Here is a 22,123-nt window from a genome sequence, read left to right as displayed (position 1 = left end):
CCTGCTCTGCAAGGGAGTGAGAGAGGCGGGACAAGGGCAACCCTCAGCACTGGGGTGTTTAAAAATATAAAACAGTGCTCAGCCAAACTTCAGCAGTCGTCAAGCTCAATTAAGGATGTAACCACACGGCTCAATAAAACACCTGTTTCTGCTTACTGCAAACCAGTAGACAAAGCTAAGCCAAATAGCACAGCTTCTCCAGGAATACCACTCCTTATGCAGCCACAAAATGCTGGACAAGTGGCCAGCCCTGGCAGCACATTCTTCAGGTCACCAGATAACATCTCACATGTTACCTAAGACCTGCAACACCGTGAGTTTTGGATCCACGCTTACCAACCCCCAGGCCATCTAGCTCTGGCACAAACATCGTTACATAAGATAATCAAACGGACCTGATCACATATTTTTTGGTTCTAGTTGCCTGGCCGGATTCCTGACACGGAGGTATTTAAGCAAACTAGATAATGACTGAGCTGCATTCTTCATGGGAAGGACTTTTGGAACATTCAGCTGCTTCATGTGAACCCAATGAGAGGAAAATTGTTTTAAACCTGATCGGGTCAACAACCCGATGCCAAACTGGCCAAAGGAAGGAAGGTTTAAAGTGTCCATTAAAATTCCCTGTTCCTGCCAACCTACCCAGCCTTGGCTCCAGAGCCCGCTCCCACACCGCCTCTACGTGAAACAAAGGCCCAGTTAGGCTGATCATATCCTCTCCCTGTTTATTATTCGCACTCACCACACTCTCATCCAGACAGGGATCAGAAATAATACCAGATGATTGAGAAAAGAAAGCAGTCACACTAAGAGCTAATCCCATTTGGGAATATAGCTGTGCAAACAATTGTTTGCTAAATGAAATACGTTTTCACATACAAAAAAAAAAAAAAAAAAAAAAAAACAACAGCCATGAACGGGAAACACCTTAATGAGAAATTAAGCTTATTAGCAAAGAAAGCAAACAGCAAAATTCACCAAGTGACTTGCTAACCCAGAGTATTTAGTTATGTTGAGAGAGCCGTTTGTGGAAGTGAGCCTGAGGATCAGCGTAGCCAGTTTGATCGTGGGCTGCCCCTTCTGTACCAGTGTCAGACAGAAGAGAAGGTTCTTTCTATGATATCATGAGTTCCTATTATGTCAGAGGGCAGAGGTAGAAGCACCAAAATATCAGGGCTCTCATTGGTGTCTCACATAGAAGACTCAAATTCATTAGTCATGCTAGCAAATCGCAGCCTTAAAGCAATTACAGCATGCGTCAGACTAAGATAATTGCTTTGATCTGTGAGCCATGGAATCTACCCAGGATTTCTATACCTTCACCCACACATATAGGCTTTAAAAAAAACCCTTCCTTCTGAGAACAGACTGTATATCAACATTTCTGCAGAATATGTTTACTTAGCACGCATCTGCCCGAGGGAGGATACTGCAGGGTGACTCATTCCTCTCCGCCCCAGATGTTCAATGCACTTCCTTCCAGCCCATGACCCAAGGCTTGAGTTCAGTTTCCCATTGACTTCAGTGCAGTGACTCCAGATTTACACTACTAACAAACACCTACTTAGCCCATGCCTTGGGCCAGTTACAAAACAGCAGATAAGTAGCATGTGATACATGCCTAAAATTCCACCAAATATAATGGACCGATATTGTACTACTGGTGAGGAGAAAACGTGAATGTGGCTCATGTGGCTGAAGAAATTGTGGGAGAAATTATACACCCCCACATTCCCCCTTCTCAAGTCAGAGTAAGGGGTTCATTTCCAGTTAAGACTTTGAATTTCTTTGTCAAACTGTATAGCTGTGGTTTGGTTTACTCACCGATGGCTCAACTGCTTACATTTGGTATGCCAGGTTCATTTTCTGAACACTGATATTCAATCATCTTGTTACTGTTCAGACTCCAGGAGTTCTCATCAGTGCTAATGGCATTCTAGGTGCCACCTGCCACTATGGTGGCATCTATATGATAATAAAGCATCGGTCTTCCCATTATAGAACTGAAAAACGTAATCCTAAGAATCACGTATCAAAAGAAAAAGAGATTTGAACACTGTCCTTACAGGGTATCAAGGATTCACAACAACCAAACCTCAAGGAGGTATCCATACTTTTGCTTAGAAAGTAGGGCAGGAAGGTGGATGTTGGGTGAAGGGAACAAAAGGCAAGAGTCAACTATATGAAAACACAATTATTCAAAACAGTAATTAGGCTCCTTTGGCCCTCCTCCCACACCTTTAAATATGGGTTACAAAGACTATTTAAATTTCACAGCAACTATGCATACTACTTAAGAAGAGAAATCAGGAAAAGGACACCAGGCTGTCCTTCACCAGAATAAAAGGAGGTGGTAGGGAGGGTTCCAAAACCTCCTGTTGAAAATGCTTGATTATACTCCCCTCCTAAATCTCTGCCTAAATATCTTTCAATGTAGAGATTCTCCCTGGATGTATGCTGTCAGCTTGCTGACTTTTATTAGATTGTACACTATGCCAGGATTATCTGGACAGTGTTGTCAAAGCAAGCTGTCCAAAGTCTGCCCCATGCCTAGGGTCAAGGAAAGGAAATTTTTCATCTCTTAATGGATGATGGTGAAACTCAAGATATGCCAGCAACAGTACCATTTTGGGGAAATTAATCATCAGTTGCAGCTAATGAGGCTCAAACCATTTTGCAATAGTAAATTCTCCAAGTCCAAACATAGTAAGCCACAGTAAGATCAATGAAAATCCAGTGGAAAAGAGGATATAAGCATATTTCCTAAGATTACTGTGCAACTGAAGTCAAAGTTAGGGAGACCTGAGTGCTATAACTGACATTTGTGGAACTGCTTAGTCAGATGTTTGCACAGAGTGTTGCTCAGCCACAGACGGAGGATGCTACGATTGCTGAACACAAGGGTGATTATCCCAGAGACCTTCTACCAACATTTCAGCTCTCCTACGCCAGATATATAAAGAAAGAAAGTACTTACAGAGCTGGATGTGTACTCAAGATTCCTTGGAGGTTTCCCTGCCTAACTCCTCACTCAGCCTTTCATGAGTTCGAACAACATATCCTGTATGGAGTGTTGTTGAGGCAGGATTTGGAAAGATTTCTATGAGGAAGTACCTCACCTCATCCCCTCCTGTACAAGCACTGAGTCAAGAATGAGGACTACAGTATGAGGGAGGATGGGGCAGGGATGTATTTTCATGTTCATGGTTATGTTTTTGGTTTGTTTTCCTAGGAGGACGTCTATCTCTGGAAACTGGAAGGCAAACACAGGTTCTGCAATGCTGGAACAGATTGCAATGACAGAGAGGTAAGGAAGAGGGTTTCATGACAGTACTAGCTATTCTTGGGTTAGAAGGGAGGAATTGTATTTTAGACTTCAGTTCACTGATAGAACTGGTAAGCGAGGTCTCTCGGGAGGCCGGATAAAGGAGTTTAAAAGACCAAATATTTCCTTAAAAAAATACTAAGGGCACAAAGGCAAACTGTCCTGTTTTGGAGAACAGACTGGAAGTACAGCTAGGGAGCAACATTGCTAAATCATTAGATCTTTGGTGAATTTAGCCACAGGAAAAAAGACCAGCATACTAAGGTCAAGCACACAAGCACAAACATGTAGGGATAAAATCAGAAAGGTCACAGTGCAAAATAAGAAGAAACAAGAAGTTATTCTAAGTACATTACTAATGAGAGGCACACAGAGAAAAAGTGTTTTCCTGCTGCTCAACAGAGAGAAAAATCTGTCAGCTGAAGTGTTGAAAGCTCTAGTCTTCCAAAGTGGACACTGTTGTAGCTAAGGTCTCACTGCTGAACAGGGGAGAAGGAGCTGCCTCATGCATCTTTCAGACTAAACTTTGCAGATGGTAATTCCGTATATTCAAATCACTGTGATATTTGCTAATATTACAACTTTGTGATATTGTTGACTCATGGTAACTTCGGGTTTGCTGCATAACCCAATCCTTTTTCTACAGAACTGCTATCCTGTTTTTTAAGTAGATTATTCATAGATTTATAGAATCTATGAATATAAAATTAAATATAATTAATTATATGAATAGATATAAAATAGAAATATAATAAATATATGTCTAGAAATTATGACTAAATATAAAATAGAAATTCTGTAGAATTAATAGTACATGTGTACTCACTCATCTCTAGTGAATCTAAGATTTTTTTCAGACCATATCTCCAGTTCCCAATGATCTTAGTATCATAGTTAATTCTAACTCTGTCCAGGTTTGGGCACCACATTTGAAGAAATATAGCAGATGAGTTAAAGAGGTCACAGGATAATAAAGGAAATGCTCAGAGGAGAAAAGAGAGCCTATAAGAAAAATATGCAACAATTGCTTATGAAGTTTTTTTACCTTTTCGAATTGTGGACCACTGATACTTTTTTCAGTAGAGGTGTGCACTCATGCATAATGAATGTATGTCTGCAGTGCAGAAGTTCACTTTCCTTCATTAGCTTTCCCAGAGCTGGAAGAAGTTGTCCACAAGCTGAACACTGCTGCATCCCAAAGATGAAAACATCTAGAGTGCAAAGTCTTCACATATATGAAAGGCTGCTAATAGGGCACTACCCACACTTTATATTGCTATACAAACCTGTAAGAAGTAATAGGCTTAAACTATAGTAGAAAAGGTTCATTTGGGCATAGGAAATATTTCTTAACAGTAAGGATATTTAGTGGGGACTGTTAGCATTAGGTCAGAGGTTGGACTCAATGATCTTGAGGTCTCTTCCAACCTAGAAATTCTGTGATTCTGTGTGATTCTGTGATAACACAGAACAGAAATGGATTGCCTGAAGGGGAAGGGAAATTTGTGTGCTCTTTCAGACTAGATTAGAGAAATGCCTCCTCTTTTGGTTACATGAGTTGCGCAGGTGATCATATAAGGTCCCTTCTGCACCTTTTGTTCTGTGAGATGGGGAAACCAAGCCAAGCACCTAATCTGATGCTGTAGGTAACTCTGAAAGATGCTAATATGACTATGGGAACAGGACATTATTATGTATCCTGGTTGTTTTACAACACAGCTGCAGCTAGAGAGAAGAAGGGCAGACATTCCCTAACTGCAGTGTTGCAGGATTAAAACCCAGATTCCTGCTAACCTACTGAGTTTAATTTTGAAGGTTCAGTTTACAGAAGTAGTTCCCCCATTCACTGCACTAGCCCTGTCTAGCCACAAATGCAGCAAAAACCCTTGAAATCTGTGAGTCATCAGTGTATGCAACAAGATAGGAGTGTGCTGAAACTTTTTACTGAGTAGAAGTCATCTGAAATACCTGCTGTACTGAACAGTAGCCCAGAAAATTGTCATCCAAATAATAATAAGCAAAATGACAGTAAAAATCTGCAAATGATAAAGGTAAAAAAACTACCCTGATGTACATGCATAAATATGCTCCTCAGCCCCATAGCACTGCTATTCCACTCCAGCAGCCCTGATGCCTCCCAGTGCTCACCTAGGGCCAGGTAGCTATCAGGGGCTCTGGCATGGGCAGCAATTCCCTGAGGCTGCCTGTCAAACCCAGGCACCTAGAGATGTCCCTTAGGGAGATCTGTGATGGTGCTGGGTGTCGGAGCACAGCAGTGCATGAGGGCAGCTTGCAGGGCATCCTGCCTGGCTCACAGGGTCCGCAGTTCTCCTTGTGCTAGACTCTCCCTTCCTCACAGGGGCTGGGGTGAACGTGCTTGGTCTCCTCATTAGGAGCCATTTTCCCGCAAACATTGTGTTCGCACAAGTTGATCATTATATTGTCAAGCTACAGGGACTCTGGCTGGCTTCAAGGATGTAAACTTGTTCTTTGGCCAGAACAGCTCTTTTCCCAGTCCCTGCAGGGTCTGCAAAATGTCAGTGTTTTCAAAAGACTGTGGCCTTCCCTCCCTCCCCGCATCTTGTCACAGTCCTGCTTACAGATCTGCTGCTCTGAGATTATTATTCTTATTGAAACGGCCGGGACTGCAGAGCAGCTGCACAGGAAATAAAACCAGGCCGCCTCGTTCCCTCTTCATTTCCACAGCGGGGGGATGCGGCCCCCTCATAACAGGCCCCTTGTCATTCTCCCTCCTCCTCTGACACCAGGACAGCTAAGGGGACACCTGTCAGACCTGGCCCCTGCTCATACCAGCTGGTGGTCCCGTTCAGGGACAGAAAAAAGGGCTGGTAGCCTGTGTTTCTCCCGCTGACCAGCGGTGCCTGGTCCCTGTGATGGCACCGCCTGGCTAGGAGCAACGCCCAAGGGATCAAAGGGAGGAGGCTGTAAAAGGATGGCACTGAAAGAGTGAATTGTCAAAAGCAGGAGGCGCTAGGTCACAGATCAGGGAGGGGGTGGCTACACCCTGCTAAATTCTGCACTCGCTTTCCCATCTTATTGCAGCCCCAATATCCTGGACATCTTATCAGGAGAAAAGCTGCCTGCATAATGGAGGGCTTTCAGGCAAAGCCAATACAAACGCTAAGGGGCCAACTCTTCTGGGAGATTAAATGAGCTAAATATTTATAGCTTGGCTAAATGACAACCGACTGGAGATCTGATGTAAATACCAAGGAGGGAAAAAAACATTTTAAGGTGGCTTTGAGGGCAGGATTGAAACAATCTGCACTAAAGAGAAACTCCAGGCAAGATTCTCTCTTTTGGTGATTTTTTTTTGTTTGTTTGCTTGTTTTTCCGGTCCATCTCCTGTGCAAGAGGGGCAAAGTATGTAAAGTATACCAAGTATGCCTTCAGAATCTCTTTGTGCTCCTCTGAGCAGCAGGATGGGTGACTGTTGGTGTAATACCCAAAACACTTAATCGTAGGCCATGCCTCTGGTTTCTGCAGGTACAGACTCTGGGCGGATGCCTGCGCGGAAATGTTTGGAGGTCTCGATATTTGTGCTGTCAAAGCTGTCCACAGCAAAGATGGAAAAGACTATATCATTGAGGTGAGAGCACGGGGAACCTGAAGGCAAGTCTCCTTCGGGAAGTGTGTCTGCATGCACACACGTTCCCTCAGAGTTCATACGCACCCATGTGCTCTCTTACTCCTGTGTGCATGCTCCAGCAGTCACTGCTCCTGAATGTCCGTCTATTTCCTCAAAGCTGTGGCCCACTGATACTCAAGGGACTTGTTCAGAGTCACAGGTAAACTGACAGACATACAGCAGGGGATCAGATTTGTACTGCCCTCAATTCTCAGTATGTACTGTGAAAAGAAATGGGAGAGCCACACACTGCTTGGCCACCTGTGTTTTCCAGCTGATGAGACCCCATAGTGTGGCAATTTACCACTATGGGACAGATGTGATTCTACCTTCTTAACGAGCACATAGCAGCCTGCAGGTGTTGCTGGCAGCATCCAAAGTTTGGCATGTCTCATTGCACCAGTGCCACAGTACCTTTCATCCTAGGCTGACCACCTGCAAAGGCAGCACACCTCTCAGAGCTGTGAGGAGAGATTGGCAGAATCATGAACAAACATGCCCAGATTCAGCCCAACCTGAATTCAGGTGCCACGGGATGTTAGCATATTAATCGTATTCATGCCCCCCCATTACCCATTCAGACAGAAAAATAGTCATGTCCAGCAGGTGATTCAGTGCACTGAAAGTCTCAGTTTCTAAACGAACATGTCTTTCTCTAATCACTTTAAAAGGGAACACCAGTAACAAAACTCCTAGCCACACCTTATTTAAGAGGGTAGAATAAATGGCAAGAGTGTAGCAAAAAGGCCCATAAACAGCAGAAACAATTTTTTTTTTTTTTTAAAAGGTGAATTTGCTAAAATTTTTGCCTGGACAGCTTTCACTATAATAGCAGATCAGCAGGACAGACCAGTACAGAGCTACTCCAGGCAGTGTGGGCTACAGACTTCTGTGCTCAGAGCCCCACTAACAGGACAACCTGTGGCTCTAAGAGTTAAGGTTCGGCACGTTCCTCACCAGACCAGGAGGCAGGAGTGGGAACGTGGTGGATAGCACACTCAGGTCACCCGAGCGGGGCAGAGAAGGAAAAGCTGGCCAGAAAATCAAAGTGGAAACTTAAGAGACACTCTGGGGGAGAAAAAAATCTGGCAAGTAAGCAAGCGTCTCTGTCACTATGTGATTCAAGGAGGCACAGCATCTGACCTGCTGTAAACTCTACCAACGCAGGCCAGCCGAGGAAGATGAGCAGAGACAGCCTACGGCTTCATGCAGGGGTGCTGACACACTAGAAAGCTATGTGTGGGAGCGCAGTCCCACCCACTGATGAGGTTGGGATGCTGATGAGAACCACATGAGCCCTCCAGTGAGTGCACATTCCAGCATTATGTATCTATTCCCCGGGGAGCAGTGACCTGTTAAAGGCCATGCGATCCAAGCATGTTGCGAGCAACAAAACACTGGGGAGCCTCCGTCTTTTCTGCAGTGATGGGGCCACGGCTGATGGGTCTGCTCCTGTACGCAATTCATCGGCACCTAGAGGAGCATCCCCTAGAGCAGGCTGCCTCCCTGCTGTGCATTTTTATGTCTCTGTGCACATGTAGCTGAGAAAGGAAGAGCGAGAAAGCAGTCTTGCTAGAGTAAGGATGTTTGGACTGTGTCCATACATGGTCAGATGTGAGATGTGGTTTTCATATCCCTGCATCTATTCTTGCACATAAGCCCATGTACGTGCACACATGGGTAATTCTCTGTTTAAGGTTTATATGCCTCTGTCAGGATATACCACTGTTTTTTTTACATCTGCCCCTGTCTGAGTGACTGCATGAAAAGCGCGGCCGTATGCTAACAGCCCTCGCCAGGCTGCACGCAGAGGGAAATGCACACCAAAACCCTCCCTCTCTCCAAGGTAAAAAGCAATGGATCTAATGTGATACAAATCAGAAGAAACACATCAGCCTCAGATAGGTCATACTGAATTATGCCAGCAGAGAACCTAATTGAGTAGGTCTGGTGTACCAACATCGAGCAGGCATTCAGATGCCAAGCTGATGGACACTGTCAGGAAAGTAATAGAGTAATGCAATACAAAGAGCAGAACAAAGCCAAACAGGCACCTTTTCTACTTTATGCAGATTGAAGAGAGATGTTGACAAGTAATTAATTGCCTCCAGCCTACTTCCTGGGGTACTTTTCTTGGTCTGAAACTGATCCTTTATTTTGCTTTTCTCTTTTGATACTAGGGAGAAAAAAGTTTTTGACTGTGCGACAGTTGTATTTTTCTTGGTGAGAAGGAACAGTAAGCTGTGACATTTTACAAGAAAGCACACCTAAATGGACTGAATAAATAAGAAATCTGCACAATGCAATTGCAGGCAGTAATTAATTTTCACAGTGCAAAGCAGTTCTCTAGGAGAGAATTGCAGAAGCAGTGATGGGCAGTTCTATGAACTGCGATTTAGCACAGTGGTTTGTTGCAAACAAAATCAGATTGAAAATGATGAGTTATCAGCACAGGACAAGAACAATCTTTCACTCATGGTGTTTGCTGCCATGTGAACTTCACCTTCTTTTCCCATAGCAGATAACAGGACCTACTACCTTTCTGCCCCTCAAAGCACTAGCACACTTAAGCACCGTGTTCATGGCTCATATTCAAAGCTAAAATCTACTGATTTCATACTATTAAAACAGCTGTGAATTTGATGGCAAATGCTGGTTCTTCTTTTTTCTCTGCTTTAAAGGACTTTGCCACTGTAAAAGAATATTCAGCATGAATATTCAGAAGGCCAGGTCCTCAAAATAGCACAAGTTAGGTACCGCTGTTAGCAGCCAGACTCTCAAAAGAGCTCAGCAGTGTGTATGGTTTAATAATCTCTCCCTTGGCCCTTTTTTTTCATAATGTAGCCCTTTGACACACCTCTTCTATACTGATAAATACAGAGCAGGTGGGGAGCAAGTAAAATAATCCTTTTGTTTTATTCTTCCTCCTGGATCAACTAAGCCCCACCTGCCACATAGCCAAGCTGTGTTACTAGACACACTCCCTGCTGCCCCGCGAGGAGCCCTGCCCATCCCCTCACCACTGCCTTATCAGTCCTTTGGATATGTCTAATCATCTGTGTCCTTCCTTCCTTCCCTAAAAATCACCTAACACCCCACTCCTGCGCACCAGAGCACGGAATAACAAGCCCAGCCTTCAGGCCTCAGCGTCAGATCGGCGCAGGGGGGTTTTCCAGAGTCTCTTCTTTGCCCTGCCGCCTTCCGCTCCCCCCATACACCTTATCAGGCGACAGCAGCTGCCTCAGGAGCAGCTACTGACCTTGGGCCACTACAAAGGCTGGGTCCACATGTGCCGACGTCCTGTTGTCTCCCATGGCTGGTCTGTGATCTCCTTGGGAAGGGATGAGTGCAGTCTGTCAGTGATTCCTGTATTCCTTCCACCGCTAGCATTCGTGGCTGCCCAGCTGCAGAGCAATGCGCCTTTCCCAGAAGGACACGCAAGGTGACATCTTGTGCTCCTTCCCGCTTCAGTGGCAACAGGCTGTGACACTTTCCTCACTGAAATCACCACCATTTTCAAAGGCCTTCCCTTATGCATGTAGCCATCCCCCTACCACCAATGTCACCCACTAACCCATGTCCCCAAGCACCACATCCAACCTTGCCTTTAACACCCCCAGGGACGGTAACTCCACCACCTCCCTGGGCAACTCCTTCCCCTTCTGCTCCAGCCACTGCTGCCTCAGAAACAGGGAAAAGCAGTTCTTAAGGTGGGAAAGCGAGGGTTTTTATCTGATTTGCGTGTTTTGAACTGAGCTGTATCCCAGGGAGGGTCAGGGAGCCGCCGAGCGAGGCTGGGCCTGTCAGCAGGGTAATGGCATCATCTAGTGGCCGGACACGTCCCTCGCACGGTGCATTGCAGGGAGCCGAGACCTCTTTTCCTCACACACGAACTGGAATTGCCAGATGAAGTGGGAATGGTTTTAAGGGGGGGTTAAGGGAGGACGACCTGTGCAGGAAGCTGCCAGAGGGCCCCCAGGAGCCCCTGTGTATGAGACACGGAGGGGAACTGGCCGTTCCCTGCCACCCTGGCTTATTGCAGACACCTCTGGGGAACATCTTTCCCTATCTCCTAATTTTTTTACAGAGAGCAGACAGAGGAATGAAAAGCCACTTTGTACATTTAGCCGAGCACTTCCATTTGTTTTTCTAACCTCCTTCATTGACACCCTAGGCCAAGCAGCCATGGATGTAGGCGCCAACTCACTCTTCACGCAAACTCCTGGTTAAAACTTCCTTGGTGGCTTCTCCAGTCTTTGTGTGAGACACCTACAGAAACGAGCCCAAATGAATAGTTATTCCACAAGAACAGACTAGAATACAAACACTCATTGACTTCACCTCACTGATTTCCTCTACCTCTAAATAAAATACATGAAACTTTCCATTTCACTCAAATAGTGGACTCAATGCCCCTGATCGCCTGGCCAGGGTGGAGTGCAATTCCAATTGTTATCTGAGCGTGAGTCAGTGCCTTTCTTGAGCAATACAATCTTTAACTCAGCATTTCCAGGGTTTTTAATGTTTGGATTAAAAATCAAAGCAAAATAAAATAAACTTTTCCAACTCTTCTTGTTATTTTAGTACAGTTATATTTACTCCAGCTGAATCTTAACTCCATCATAGCACAGTTCTTCCTGTGGGATTCTGCTGTTTGTGAAGCACTTGATTTATGATGAACTGCTGAAAATGATGTTTAGAGCTGCTACACAGCTGAGGATCTGCTACGCTATCCTTATTATTGTTGTTGCCAGAACATTTCTTACCTCAAAGACCCTTTGACAGCTCTCCTTCCCCCATCTCCACAGTCTTGCTTCCCAACTTTCTCCAGCAGTTGTGGTACATGCTGGACAGCAGTCATATTACAGTAATATCAAGAAGACAAGCAGGGAATAAGTTTACTTTTCTGCACTGGGTGCTGTTGTTTTGGTGACATCCTATTCATTATGCATTTGTGGTGTTTATTTCCCCTCTCAGGGTGCAGTGCTCTGTGTTGATTAATCCCAAATGTTTCCTGGTTTCCTCCAGTCCCTGTTGCTTTCATCTCTTCAGACTTCAGTACATTTTGTGTCTGCCTGTGTCCCTTTCTGCTGCAGTGTCATCCCTAAATGCTGTAGCACAATGCCAGAGAGACCTCATCCATGAGAGGCATCTCCTCAGGAAGAAGCAAGTTTGTGTTTGCTTGATGTAGAAAACCTTCAGCCACCAGAAGCCTTCGGTTGGCTTCCAAGTTGTAAATGGAAGATGGGGAGTGGAGAAACACATGCCATTTCAAAAAAAAAAAAAAAAAAAAAAAATTAAATCCCACCCTAGCATGTTTCAGCATGGAGGGGCCTTAGGACTAGATGTGTTGACAAGGACATGGGGACATAAAGCAGGTTAGCATGAAAGGTGAGTTGAAACAAGCATCTGCCACAAGGAAACCTCTTTATTAACTGCTGTTTTTCTTTCTTGTGGCAGGTGATGGACAGCTCGATGCCCCTGATTGGGGAGCATGTGGAAGAGGACAGACAGCTTATAGCTGATCTGGTTGTTTCCAAAATGACTCAGCTTGTCACCACTGCTGGATCTACCCCATCACCGCTGAGGCCTTGGGTAAGACAGAATATCAACCTTTTGACCAAGCTACTTTCCTGAACTCTTTTTCTCTCTCTTCTCCCTGTAAATATCAGCCAGTCAGACATCCCAAGGAGATGAACAGTCCCATACCAGAGTGACTGAATCCTGCTCTTACAGAGAAGTCTCTTGCAGATCTTTGCATTGGGTGCCCTGAGAAATGGCTCAGTCTCCTGCCCTCTGCTTTCATGTAACTGTGGCATCACATGGTGGGGGGGGGGGGGGGGGAGGGCACGCACCTAGGCAAAATCAAATTGCTAAATCAAATCCTATTCTAGATTCATATTGCAGACAGCATTTCTAGAGGTGCTTTTAACTCCCAGCTTCACCTCCATCTAAAACCAGTCCTCAGGATAGGTTTCATTCAAGTTTTTGCATCTCTGGTGAAAATCTGTGCTTCCCAAAGAGGAGAGTGGGAATTTCCACCCTGACTTGTTTCGTTTCTCAATGCAGCCTCACTTCTTTGGAGATGCCCTTTACCCACTTTATCAGTAGGAGGCATGACTACTGCTGAATTCCTATAATAACCTATCATTTTTGCATTTAAGCTGATCCCTTCGCACTCCTCATGGCACATTCATTCCCTGAGTATATGCACTATTACCTCTTTCACTGTCTAGCAGGGAGCCAAGCAGGAAGGGTTGAGAACAACAGAAATCTGTACAAAAGAAAGGGCAGAAGAGTAATCAGGCTGAGTGATAATACTGACTGCAACACACTGGAAAAGTTTCCATTTCCACTCAAGAGATAAAGTGAGAGGAAGGACTGTGGCTCTCTGCCTCTGCTGTATGACAGCCTACTCCCTGCTAGACCAGGACCCCAGCATGCAGTGCATTCAGAGTAAATCCAAAGCAAACTTTAGGTAGAGTGAGGGGAACCTTTAATAGACACTAAAAATGCTTTGGGACAGTGAAAGTCATAGAGAATGGGCAGGATTTACTCTGGCCAAAGTGAAATCAACAACTGACCTCTGAAATAACCGAGATAAAGAGTGTGTAAACTAAGAGCAAAGGGGAAGCCTGCAGAAACTGAGAAGAACATGGACAGATGCATATATTGTCTATATCTGTACAGGACTGGATTGAATTGCAACAGAACTAAAACAGGGTCAAAGGAAAACAAAACAAATGGTCTTGGAAGCATAAGATGTCAAATAGAAGACTTAAGTTAAAAAAAAAAGTTTCTCAACAAGGATACAGCCTGCAAATACCTGTGTTCAAAATCAAGAAAATTAAACTCACAACTGTGTTAACTACAGTGTTTTATGATAGAGAAAGACCTTGGTACAGCAAACATTGGAGAAACTGCTCAAGCTACAATTTCTACTGGAATGCTATAACACATAGTTATAGAACTACAGATGAAGACTTCCACAGAAACAAGAAAAATAACAGTTCTGAATATGAAGGCAGCAGTAATGAATACATAAAAATATAAGTCTTTAGATATCCTATGGGTATGCATAGAATAACTATGCATATTATTGTGGCTATCTCTGTAAGTTTCTGAATAAGAAAAACTGAGAAATTAAGAAATTGAGTGCACAGCATTGACAGAAATGGAAGAAGCAACAAGTCATAATAATGAGATACAGCTATCAAGTAAGTCAAATAACACAGTGGGACAGTAAGTCAGAGAGAGTTTTTACATCTTTTTAGGTGATTTCTTCTGGGAACTGTGAAATCTAAGTGCAATAGGAAACAACAGCTTGACCTAGCCTTCTGAAACACCCAGGTACAACTTCAGAAAGGGAACAAGTAGTACTAGGTTTGCTTTGCTTGGGACAGTATCAAAAAGTTATGAGATAGCACAAACAGTTAGGAAATGTACTTTTAGTAAGAAAATTATTCAAAAGCTCCCTACTATTAGAAGTCAAGCTTTATGGATGCTGTTTAAGAGAACATTGTTTTCCTGAATGCGTATATACATTTCTGCTCCTAAACGAGGAATGCAAGAAATAAACTTCTAGGGTTAAATCGCAAAGTGAAAGAAGACATTCAAGACAAACAGAAAAAAAATCTTCCAGATTTGGAAATCTGACATTTTAAAAGACATTTATGCACACAAATCATTCATGCATATAATCATACAAGTAATAAAAGGAAACTTTAAAAGGATAGAATTTTATTTTAAAGATCAGATAGAGGGAAGAGTGAAACAAATTCTCTGAGTTCAGCAGATGACAGAACCCCACCAAAGCATTGGTGAGCTTTATGGATCATCCAATGTTAAGGGAGAAAGGGAAGACAACAGAGACAGTGCTGGGACTCCACTGAATTTAATTGCTGAAAGTGGAGAACTTCTTAAATCATACATAGATTTTCCCAGTCAGGCATGCAGGGCAGAGAGCAAAAGCAGTTATTAAATTGCTGATAGCTGATATTTTAAAAAATTATTAAGCCCCCAGACCCAGCTGGCTACATCCAATGACGTGAATTTAGGAAGTGACTCAGCTGCCAAGAAAAAAGTGCAATTTCATTAAAAACAGTTATTGCTCCAGAGGATTGGTGTATAACAAATACAAAATTTGTGTTTAAAAAGGCTATAAGACTAACATAGAAGAATTTACGTAAGGAAGTCATGGATCTCACACATGATCTCAGCAATTAATTTAAAGAATAATACAAAAGATTAATAAACCTACAGAAACATGGCTTAAGAGCATCCACCACAATATCTTTTTTCAAAGAAAAATGTCCCATTAATCTTCTTTTCCATTCTTGGTCCATCAACTCTGAGAATTTGTTCATAAAGTGGTAGACAGCAGGCAATCGGCCAAAATAATGTAGCTAGACTGTCACAAAGCCTTAGGGAAGGTAGCAGACAAGAGCTATTAAAAAAGCAAGCAAAGAGGGTCTAGAAGGCAAAGTTTCATTGTGAAGAAAATGCCTCAGATGAAGACACAGATATGATAGATGTTAAATCTTGCAAACAGTCAAGGACATTGGGTGGCCATCACTCCTGCATCTCTCCACCTCAAAATTGCTTTGCCTTCATCTCTGAGAAGCCTTGGGTTGGCTGTGGGCAGAGGCAACAGAGGTCAATATGAGATCTTATTCCCTTTCTTTGGCTGATCTAATCAGGATGTTTTATGTTATTTCCAGTATAATTCCTGCAACACCAAGGCAATGTTTTAGTGTCCCAAGCTATGTAGGACTAGAAGCTATGGAATAGAAAAGTCCCAGGTTTTCCTCCCCATCCATTTAGCCTGTCACAGATGAATTGTGTACAAGATTGGCTGACAACATCATTGTTGTCAGTATGTTAGTCAGTTGAAACTCATTTCAGTGCTTCCAGCTATGAAACATTTCTTCCCACTTCCAGAATCACTTAACTCATTCTCTTGACCTTCCAGGAGCTTCAACAACCCCTTTATCATTGTGTTCTCCATATAAATAATCCAGCACATACCAGTCTATCTGTCTCCAACTTCCCTTGCTCTTTCATAAACAATTTTGTGCAATAGGCTTACTCAGACTTTTGTTAACCTTGGACCAGCCCTCTGTGCAACAATTCTGTTTTGCTTAATCTGTTTATTAAAATATCTGTCAGAAAGAGTAAACAGTGAGAGAGAAGAAAGTGCAGATGGCACCAACTTATTTGGGTTAGCCAGGACCAGGGATGTCAGCGAAGAACTTCTGAGAGAGCTATGTATGTTAAGTCACCACAACAGCAAACCGTACCGAAGACTGAAAAGTAAGCTAAACTGGGGTAGAGAGAGGGAGAACATAAACTGTATATATACCTTGTAAGTCCTGCTCACCGTTTCTCTTAAGAAAGACATTGTTACAAACAGACTAACGAAAACCATTGCTCAGCCTATGGTTGTGCTGACAAGGGAGAAGCAGGGAATTTGGATGCACAAGGAATGAGTTGGTGACTCATACAGAGAACCAAGACACTGCTTCATCTGGAGTAACACAAGCAGACCTGCTTTGGGCAGCTGCAGCAAAGATCACAAAGCCAGGAAAGAGAAGTGGGTGATGAAAATGATTAGGAGCCTGGAAACATTCCCATGGAGGGACCAAAGGGATTCAACCTGTTGGCTTTAGAAAGGACATGAATGGGAGTGAGGGCAGTAAAAACCTGCAAAATAATGAATGGCCTAGCGAAGGTAGGTTGTGAGAACTATTCTCAAACTCAAAGTAATGGAGTTAAGAAGTGGGAAAGGTTGTAAGATTGAAATGGTCTGAGTGACAATATAAAAAAAAAAAAATACCTGGAACTATTGCAAAGATTTTGCAGAGCAGATCATAAACTTTATGTTCCAGGGTTTGAGCTGGTCCTTACTTAAGAGCAATCAAGATGAGACGCCTCAGGGTAAAAAGATGATTACTCCATAGACATTTCCATGGTTCATCCCTCCTTCCTTTGGAACATCTGGTGCTGGCAACTGTCCAAAATGGGAGATGGGACAAAGAGATCCCTCGGGCCTGATAAATTCGGCAATTCCCGATTACCTAAAAAACATTATGAACTGTAACTTCACCGTTATTCCCTGTGAACAAACAATTTATATGCTCCTTATTACTTAGCTCTCAATTTCAGTCCCTTGAAAATTTACCAGCCAGATGCTGTGTGTGTGTATTTAAGGAACACTTCAGGACTCCACTGCTCCTATATTACCTCTGGGCTTCTCTTTGGGGACTCTGTATTAACTGGAATAGCTTTTTTTTTTTTTTTTTTTTTCTCTAGCCTCCACAAGTTCAGCCTCAGTCAGTGAAAACTCAGCCTGGACCTCAGCTCGCACAACTGTCTCAGCCACGGCCTCCTCCACAAGGTACAGTTATTTGGGACCCATGACAGCATGGACTGTAAGACATCAGTTTGCTTTCTAAACAAACACTCTCAGGATAAAGGTTTCGGTCATAGTCCCAATTCACTGATAAGCAGGAAGCAAATTCAGTGTACTTTTAAAGCAGCTACTGTAAAATCCCATATCAGCTCTGAAAGTGGGCTGAAAATTCAATACAGATCCAGTTGATAACTGTTAGGACTTGGCTCAGCAAAGAAAGGGCACTTGAAATGGCACTGGAGCAGGATTTGGGGCACAGAGTGTATTTGTGTTTGCACAGAGCTGTAGCGGCGACAAGTATTAAGAAGGGATAGCGAGATTTGAGGGTCTGCTACCAATATTGCTAAAGCCACCTGCCAATAATGCTGGAACAGATGCTCAGATAGTAGTAGGGTGCACTGTTTTTTTACATCAAATTGCTTTTCTCATGAAGGGACTGTTGACCCAAACCTGCAGATTCAGCTTTCATTTCCTTTAGTGCTGGTATTCCAGTGACTCTTCTTTCTCAATGCAGGAAGCACTTCATGAGAATAAGAAGTATTAGTTACATGGAAAAGTACAGCACATTGAAACAACTTCCTTTGGGGGGAGCAGCAGGGCTTCTTTGAAGAGGTAGAGAAATGGACAAAAACTCCAGAGACACCACTGTTAGATATAGGATTTCCCTTATCTTTTTTGCATAAAAGTAGTCTGAATAGTCTCTCCTCATAGCAAAACCCATTCCTCCATATAGATGCTTGCTTGTTTTCCACATGACCTTCTTCATGCTTATACGCACACATCCCTTTCAGGTGGGCCACGCCAACCTCAGGCATCTCAGCCTCCACGGACAAACGCCCCTCCACAGCAACGGCTCTCTCCTCAAGGACAGCAGCCCCAGAGTCCCATGTCCACTTCACCTCAGCAGCAAAGGTCACCTGGATCTCCACAGCAAGTTCGATCAGCAACTGGGTCCTCTCCAGTCCAGGCTTCCAAGGCAGGCGTGTTCCCACCACAGCAGCCCAGACCCCCTGCTCAAGGCCGGGCTCCTAGCCAGCCAAGCCCCACTGAAACATCCAAGCAGCAAGCCAACCCACACCCGCATCTGAAGTAGGTGCTCAGTTAAAACACTATTATCTGTAGACTGTAGAATAAGGCTATCCAAAAAAGTATCCTGAGCTGGCATGAAGAACTTATCACTTGTTGTCAGGCAGCAGTCCCCAAAGACAAAGGCCTGGACAGCTGTGAGTGACTCCAGAGGTACAAGTGCCTGAGCAGAACTCAGGCCACCACTGAACTGTTGTCAGGAAGAACAAGTTTTAGGTTACATCTCAAAGATATCACATTCTTACTCTTGTTTGTATGCTCATTGTTAAATGCATGCTGTGCCCTGGCCATATCAATTCAGCTACTTCCTTCTCAGCAGGGTATATAATCCTTTTCCTTACAGACTGTAAGCAGCACATTATTGATCAGAAAGCTTGACAAGAGTAATTCCTTCACTTCTCTTTGGATGCAGGAGCCACACAAGGTTCTTTACTGGGCAATTACTAGAAAAATGGGTGGGGACATGGCTACCACTTTGTACAAAACCTTGTGCTCTACATTTGAAATCAAAGGATCGCCATGCATGGTGTGGCTGATTAAAGGTGATCCTCAGTAGGAATCCATTATTCTGTATTAACAGTGAAATAATGTCAATGTTTGTCACAGCAGTAGCACCAAGAATTACATGTTTTTAATCATATGCCTTCATAAACAGGTACTAGTATGGACTGTGATAGTAGATTAGATCCACTTGCCCATCCCTCATTCCTCCTATACCCCCCAAATCCTGGACGTCTTAGCATACGGAGATTCTATTTGCTTACATCTTTTTTCCTCCATGTAATTGTGACAGAGGACAAAGCATCAGTAACCAGCTTTGAATAACTGCCTTCTCCTGCTGAGTCTCAGTGTCAACTCTGTTTTCCATTTCAGCAAATCGCAGTCCCTGACAAACACCTTCAGCATATCTGAATCATCTCAGCGGGGAAACCCCAACGAAGATGAAGCAAAAGCTGAGACCATCCGCAACCTGAGGAAATCATTTGCTAGCCTGTTTTCTGATTAACAGCCCTGCAGCTGGATCTGTGCTTTGCTCAGCCTTCACTCTTCATATACCCAATGTCATCCTGGAATATACTCAGTGGCACCCAGCAATTACAGCTAATACCTGGGTAAAAGGAATTTAGAAAACAACAGTTGTTTTAATACAAAGAAAATATTCTAATAAGGGCCTGAAAAGTGACTGTATAAAAGTGGCACTATTTCATTTGTTTTTTGTGCATAATCAGAATCATGTATGTTCAAATGACTGAGTTGTAAATCAAATTTTACTCCTGCTAACCCGTGTGTAGTCAACAGTTATTACAGTGCAAACTAGATTTTATTTCGGTTTGTATGTAGTCCATACAATTGCTAACTTCCAATTACAGAATCCTTGTTGAGGCTAAGATAAAAGAAAACAGGCTTATTTCAGAAGCAGATGTGCAAAGACGGAGGCACATATTCATTGACTGATAAAGTGAGCATGCCTGAGCATGGAAACACAGTGAACTGTGGAACTTCATGATACCAACTTTACTAAAAGTCACTTTTCAGAGTAAAATTACACATTCAAGTTAAATACAGTACCAGGCATCAGTAAACACCGAAGATCACATGAGCAGGTCATCCAGATGAACTGCTGGTTTGTTCCAGATCACTCTGCTCATAGCAGTTAAAATGTCTGTTTCATGCCTTGCATTTAAGTCCCCAGCACGTGATTCCTGAGTTCTGAGAGAAAAACGTCACGTTCTAACCCTGTAGCCTTAGCTCAAAATAACCTGAGAAGTGGGCCTTCCACAAGAAAAAAGGGGGGAAAAAAACTTCTTTCCCTGTCCCCGGAAACACTAGGGAGTTCGTATCCACAGTTCACACAAATTTCAGACAAAAGCCAGCTACACTCCAAACGCTTGGGTGACTTGGTCACATCTGGCTAAGGATATCCCCCAGGAACATGGTTAATTAATAGCAGAGCTGACGAAGTGCACATGCTTGTGTGCTGAGTGTTCCATAATACAGATCGGACAGAGAGATGGAGTGAAATCCTGTCTTGCTCCTCGAACTCCCATTGACTGGGGTGAGTGCACAATGAATCAAGGTGACAGACCTGCGATAGAACAGGAAAACTGTCATTTCGAAGTAAGATGAGCTGGGCTCCATCCAGAGACAACAAGCAATGGGAAGGCACATATGCAATTGCCCCAAGCAGGTAACAATCTTCCAGAGAAGACAGAGAGAGAGAGATCTCTGCTGGCTGTGGTTTCCCTCAAGTTTTGTCAAGTACTTGAGTCACAAATCATGCATATAGCTTGAAGGCCAGACTTCTGGCTTTACGCTTTCCTTTGCAACTTCACATCAGTTGCTCTTAGGCATACCAAGGGAGGAAGGGAGGTCAGTAAGCTAAAAACATTGGAGCCGATGGCACAGATTTTTGCTGTCACATGAAGAGAGAGGTCCTCAAATCAGCAAAACCAACAGCAACAGTTGCCATTTGGGATCTCATGATTCACTGGTGGGAACGAAGCCAAACAAACTATTCCTTCCTGCACAGCACCTGTAATGAACATCTAGATCCAATGCAGTCACCTGGACCTCGCATGACCAACCCCTGAGCAGGCCTGCACACATATAATAGCTTTTGTGACCTGTGCACTTTCAGGCAAGTAACTGCATAGCTTTTCCAGCTTGGGAGGCTCTCGAGAGACTCATCTGGACCAATGATTTATACCTCACATTTCAAATTAAAGAATCACCCTATCCCCTAATGATTTATCTTTTTTTTTTTTTTTTTCAGCTCTACCATTGTCCTTCCAGGTTTGCTAAGCAGTTTACAATGTTGCATCATAAATACATGTCACTGCCTGAGAAAGAAAACAGACCCTGCTGTTCCGCAGCCTCCAGGAGCAATAAAAGAGTGACAAATGACCTTGAGCAAACACTGTCCCACTAGCAAGAACAATAGCAGATTAACAGGCTCCGCTATATGGAGAGAGGTAACACAACCCTGGTGGGAGAGGATTTCCTTCTGTAGTGCTTCCCTTAGCAAAGCTTATGCCTTTCCTACTACACAGTCACCAGAGATGCAAAGACAGATACAGAAGTTTACTGCCAGAATCCTCAATTGTTCTATCAAATCTTTTCACGTCTCTCTTACCAATACAGCCTATACAAAAATGAAGTGACTACTGACTAGTAAGGCATGGCCCCTTAAAACGACCCCAGTTGCTCACTGAAACCACAGCAGTGGAATCATTTGCTGGTGCTGCACTTGAACACAGCAGGGCTGTCCTGCAGCTGAGCACTGCAGCATAGCACTGTTGGTTTGATGCCCAGCTGCAATCTCAGACCTGCCTGCAGCTCCCAGCTGTCATCTTTCAAGGGACAAGCAAACAGGATGGGATTTCACCCCCTCCTAGTTCCAGCTTGCAAAAATGAGTAAAACCAACAGGCAGCATCAGCTTATCCTGCCTATTCCTATAGTTCCTAAAAAGTATTTTCAGTTCTGTCCACAAGAGTGCTTTAATGAACACACTGAGCTGCTGCCCTGAGTTAAAATGATGAAACTCTGTACTGTGCCCTATAAATGTTCTAACAGTATACTTCAATCTACAAACTAGATGTTGTGGCTAACAGATGATTCACAAATGCACCATTGTATGTTCAGGTTATCACT

At 43.6% G+C, this 22,123-nt stretch overlaps 1 protein-coding gene across 2 annotated transcripts in view; it reads left to right on the top strand.

Annotated features, from left to right (window-relative positions):
- Window positions 1-21,393, top strand: part of SYN3 (synapsin III) — a 191,417-nt gene extending 170,024 nt beyond the window's left edge. The window contains exons 9-15 of one of the 2 annotated variants that reach the window (XR_014694443.1): window positions 3,233-3,307; window positions 6,833-6,935; window positions 12,435-12,569; window positions 17,286-17,370; window positions 18,177-18,474; window positions 19,345-21,109; window positions 21,245-21,393. Coding sequence is in view for 1 of the 2 variants with exons in the window: in XM_084524016.1 (XP_084380142.1) it covers window positions 3,233-3,307; window positions 6,833-6,935; window positions 12,435-12,569; window positions 17,286-17,370; window positions 18,177-18,474; window positions 19,345-19,477 (829 nt within the window). In the remaining variant the exon portion in view is untranslated. Of the gene's footprint in view, window positions 1-3,232; window positions 3,308-6,832; window positions 6,936-12,434; window positions 12,570-17,285; window positions 17,371-18,176; window positions 18,475-19,344 lie in introns of both variants that reach the window. The other variant, XM_084524016.1, reaches the window with a different exon arrangement.
- Window positions 21,394-22,123: the final 730 nt, after the last annotated feature.

The sequence above is a fragment of the Aythya ferina genome (assembly GCF_964211825.1).
Source record: "Aythya ferina genome assembly, chromosome: 1".
NCBI lineage: Eukaryota > Metazoa > Chordata > Aves > Anseriformes > Anatidae > Aythya > Aythya ferina.
Note: the sequence above shows the minus strand (reverse complement) of the source record. Positions and strands in the feature narration are given on the sequence as shown.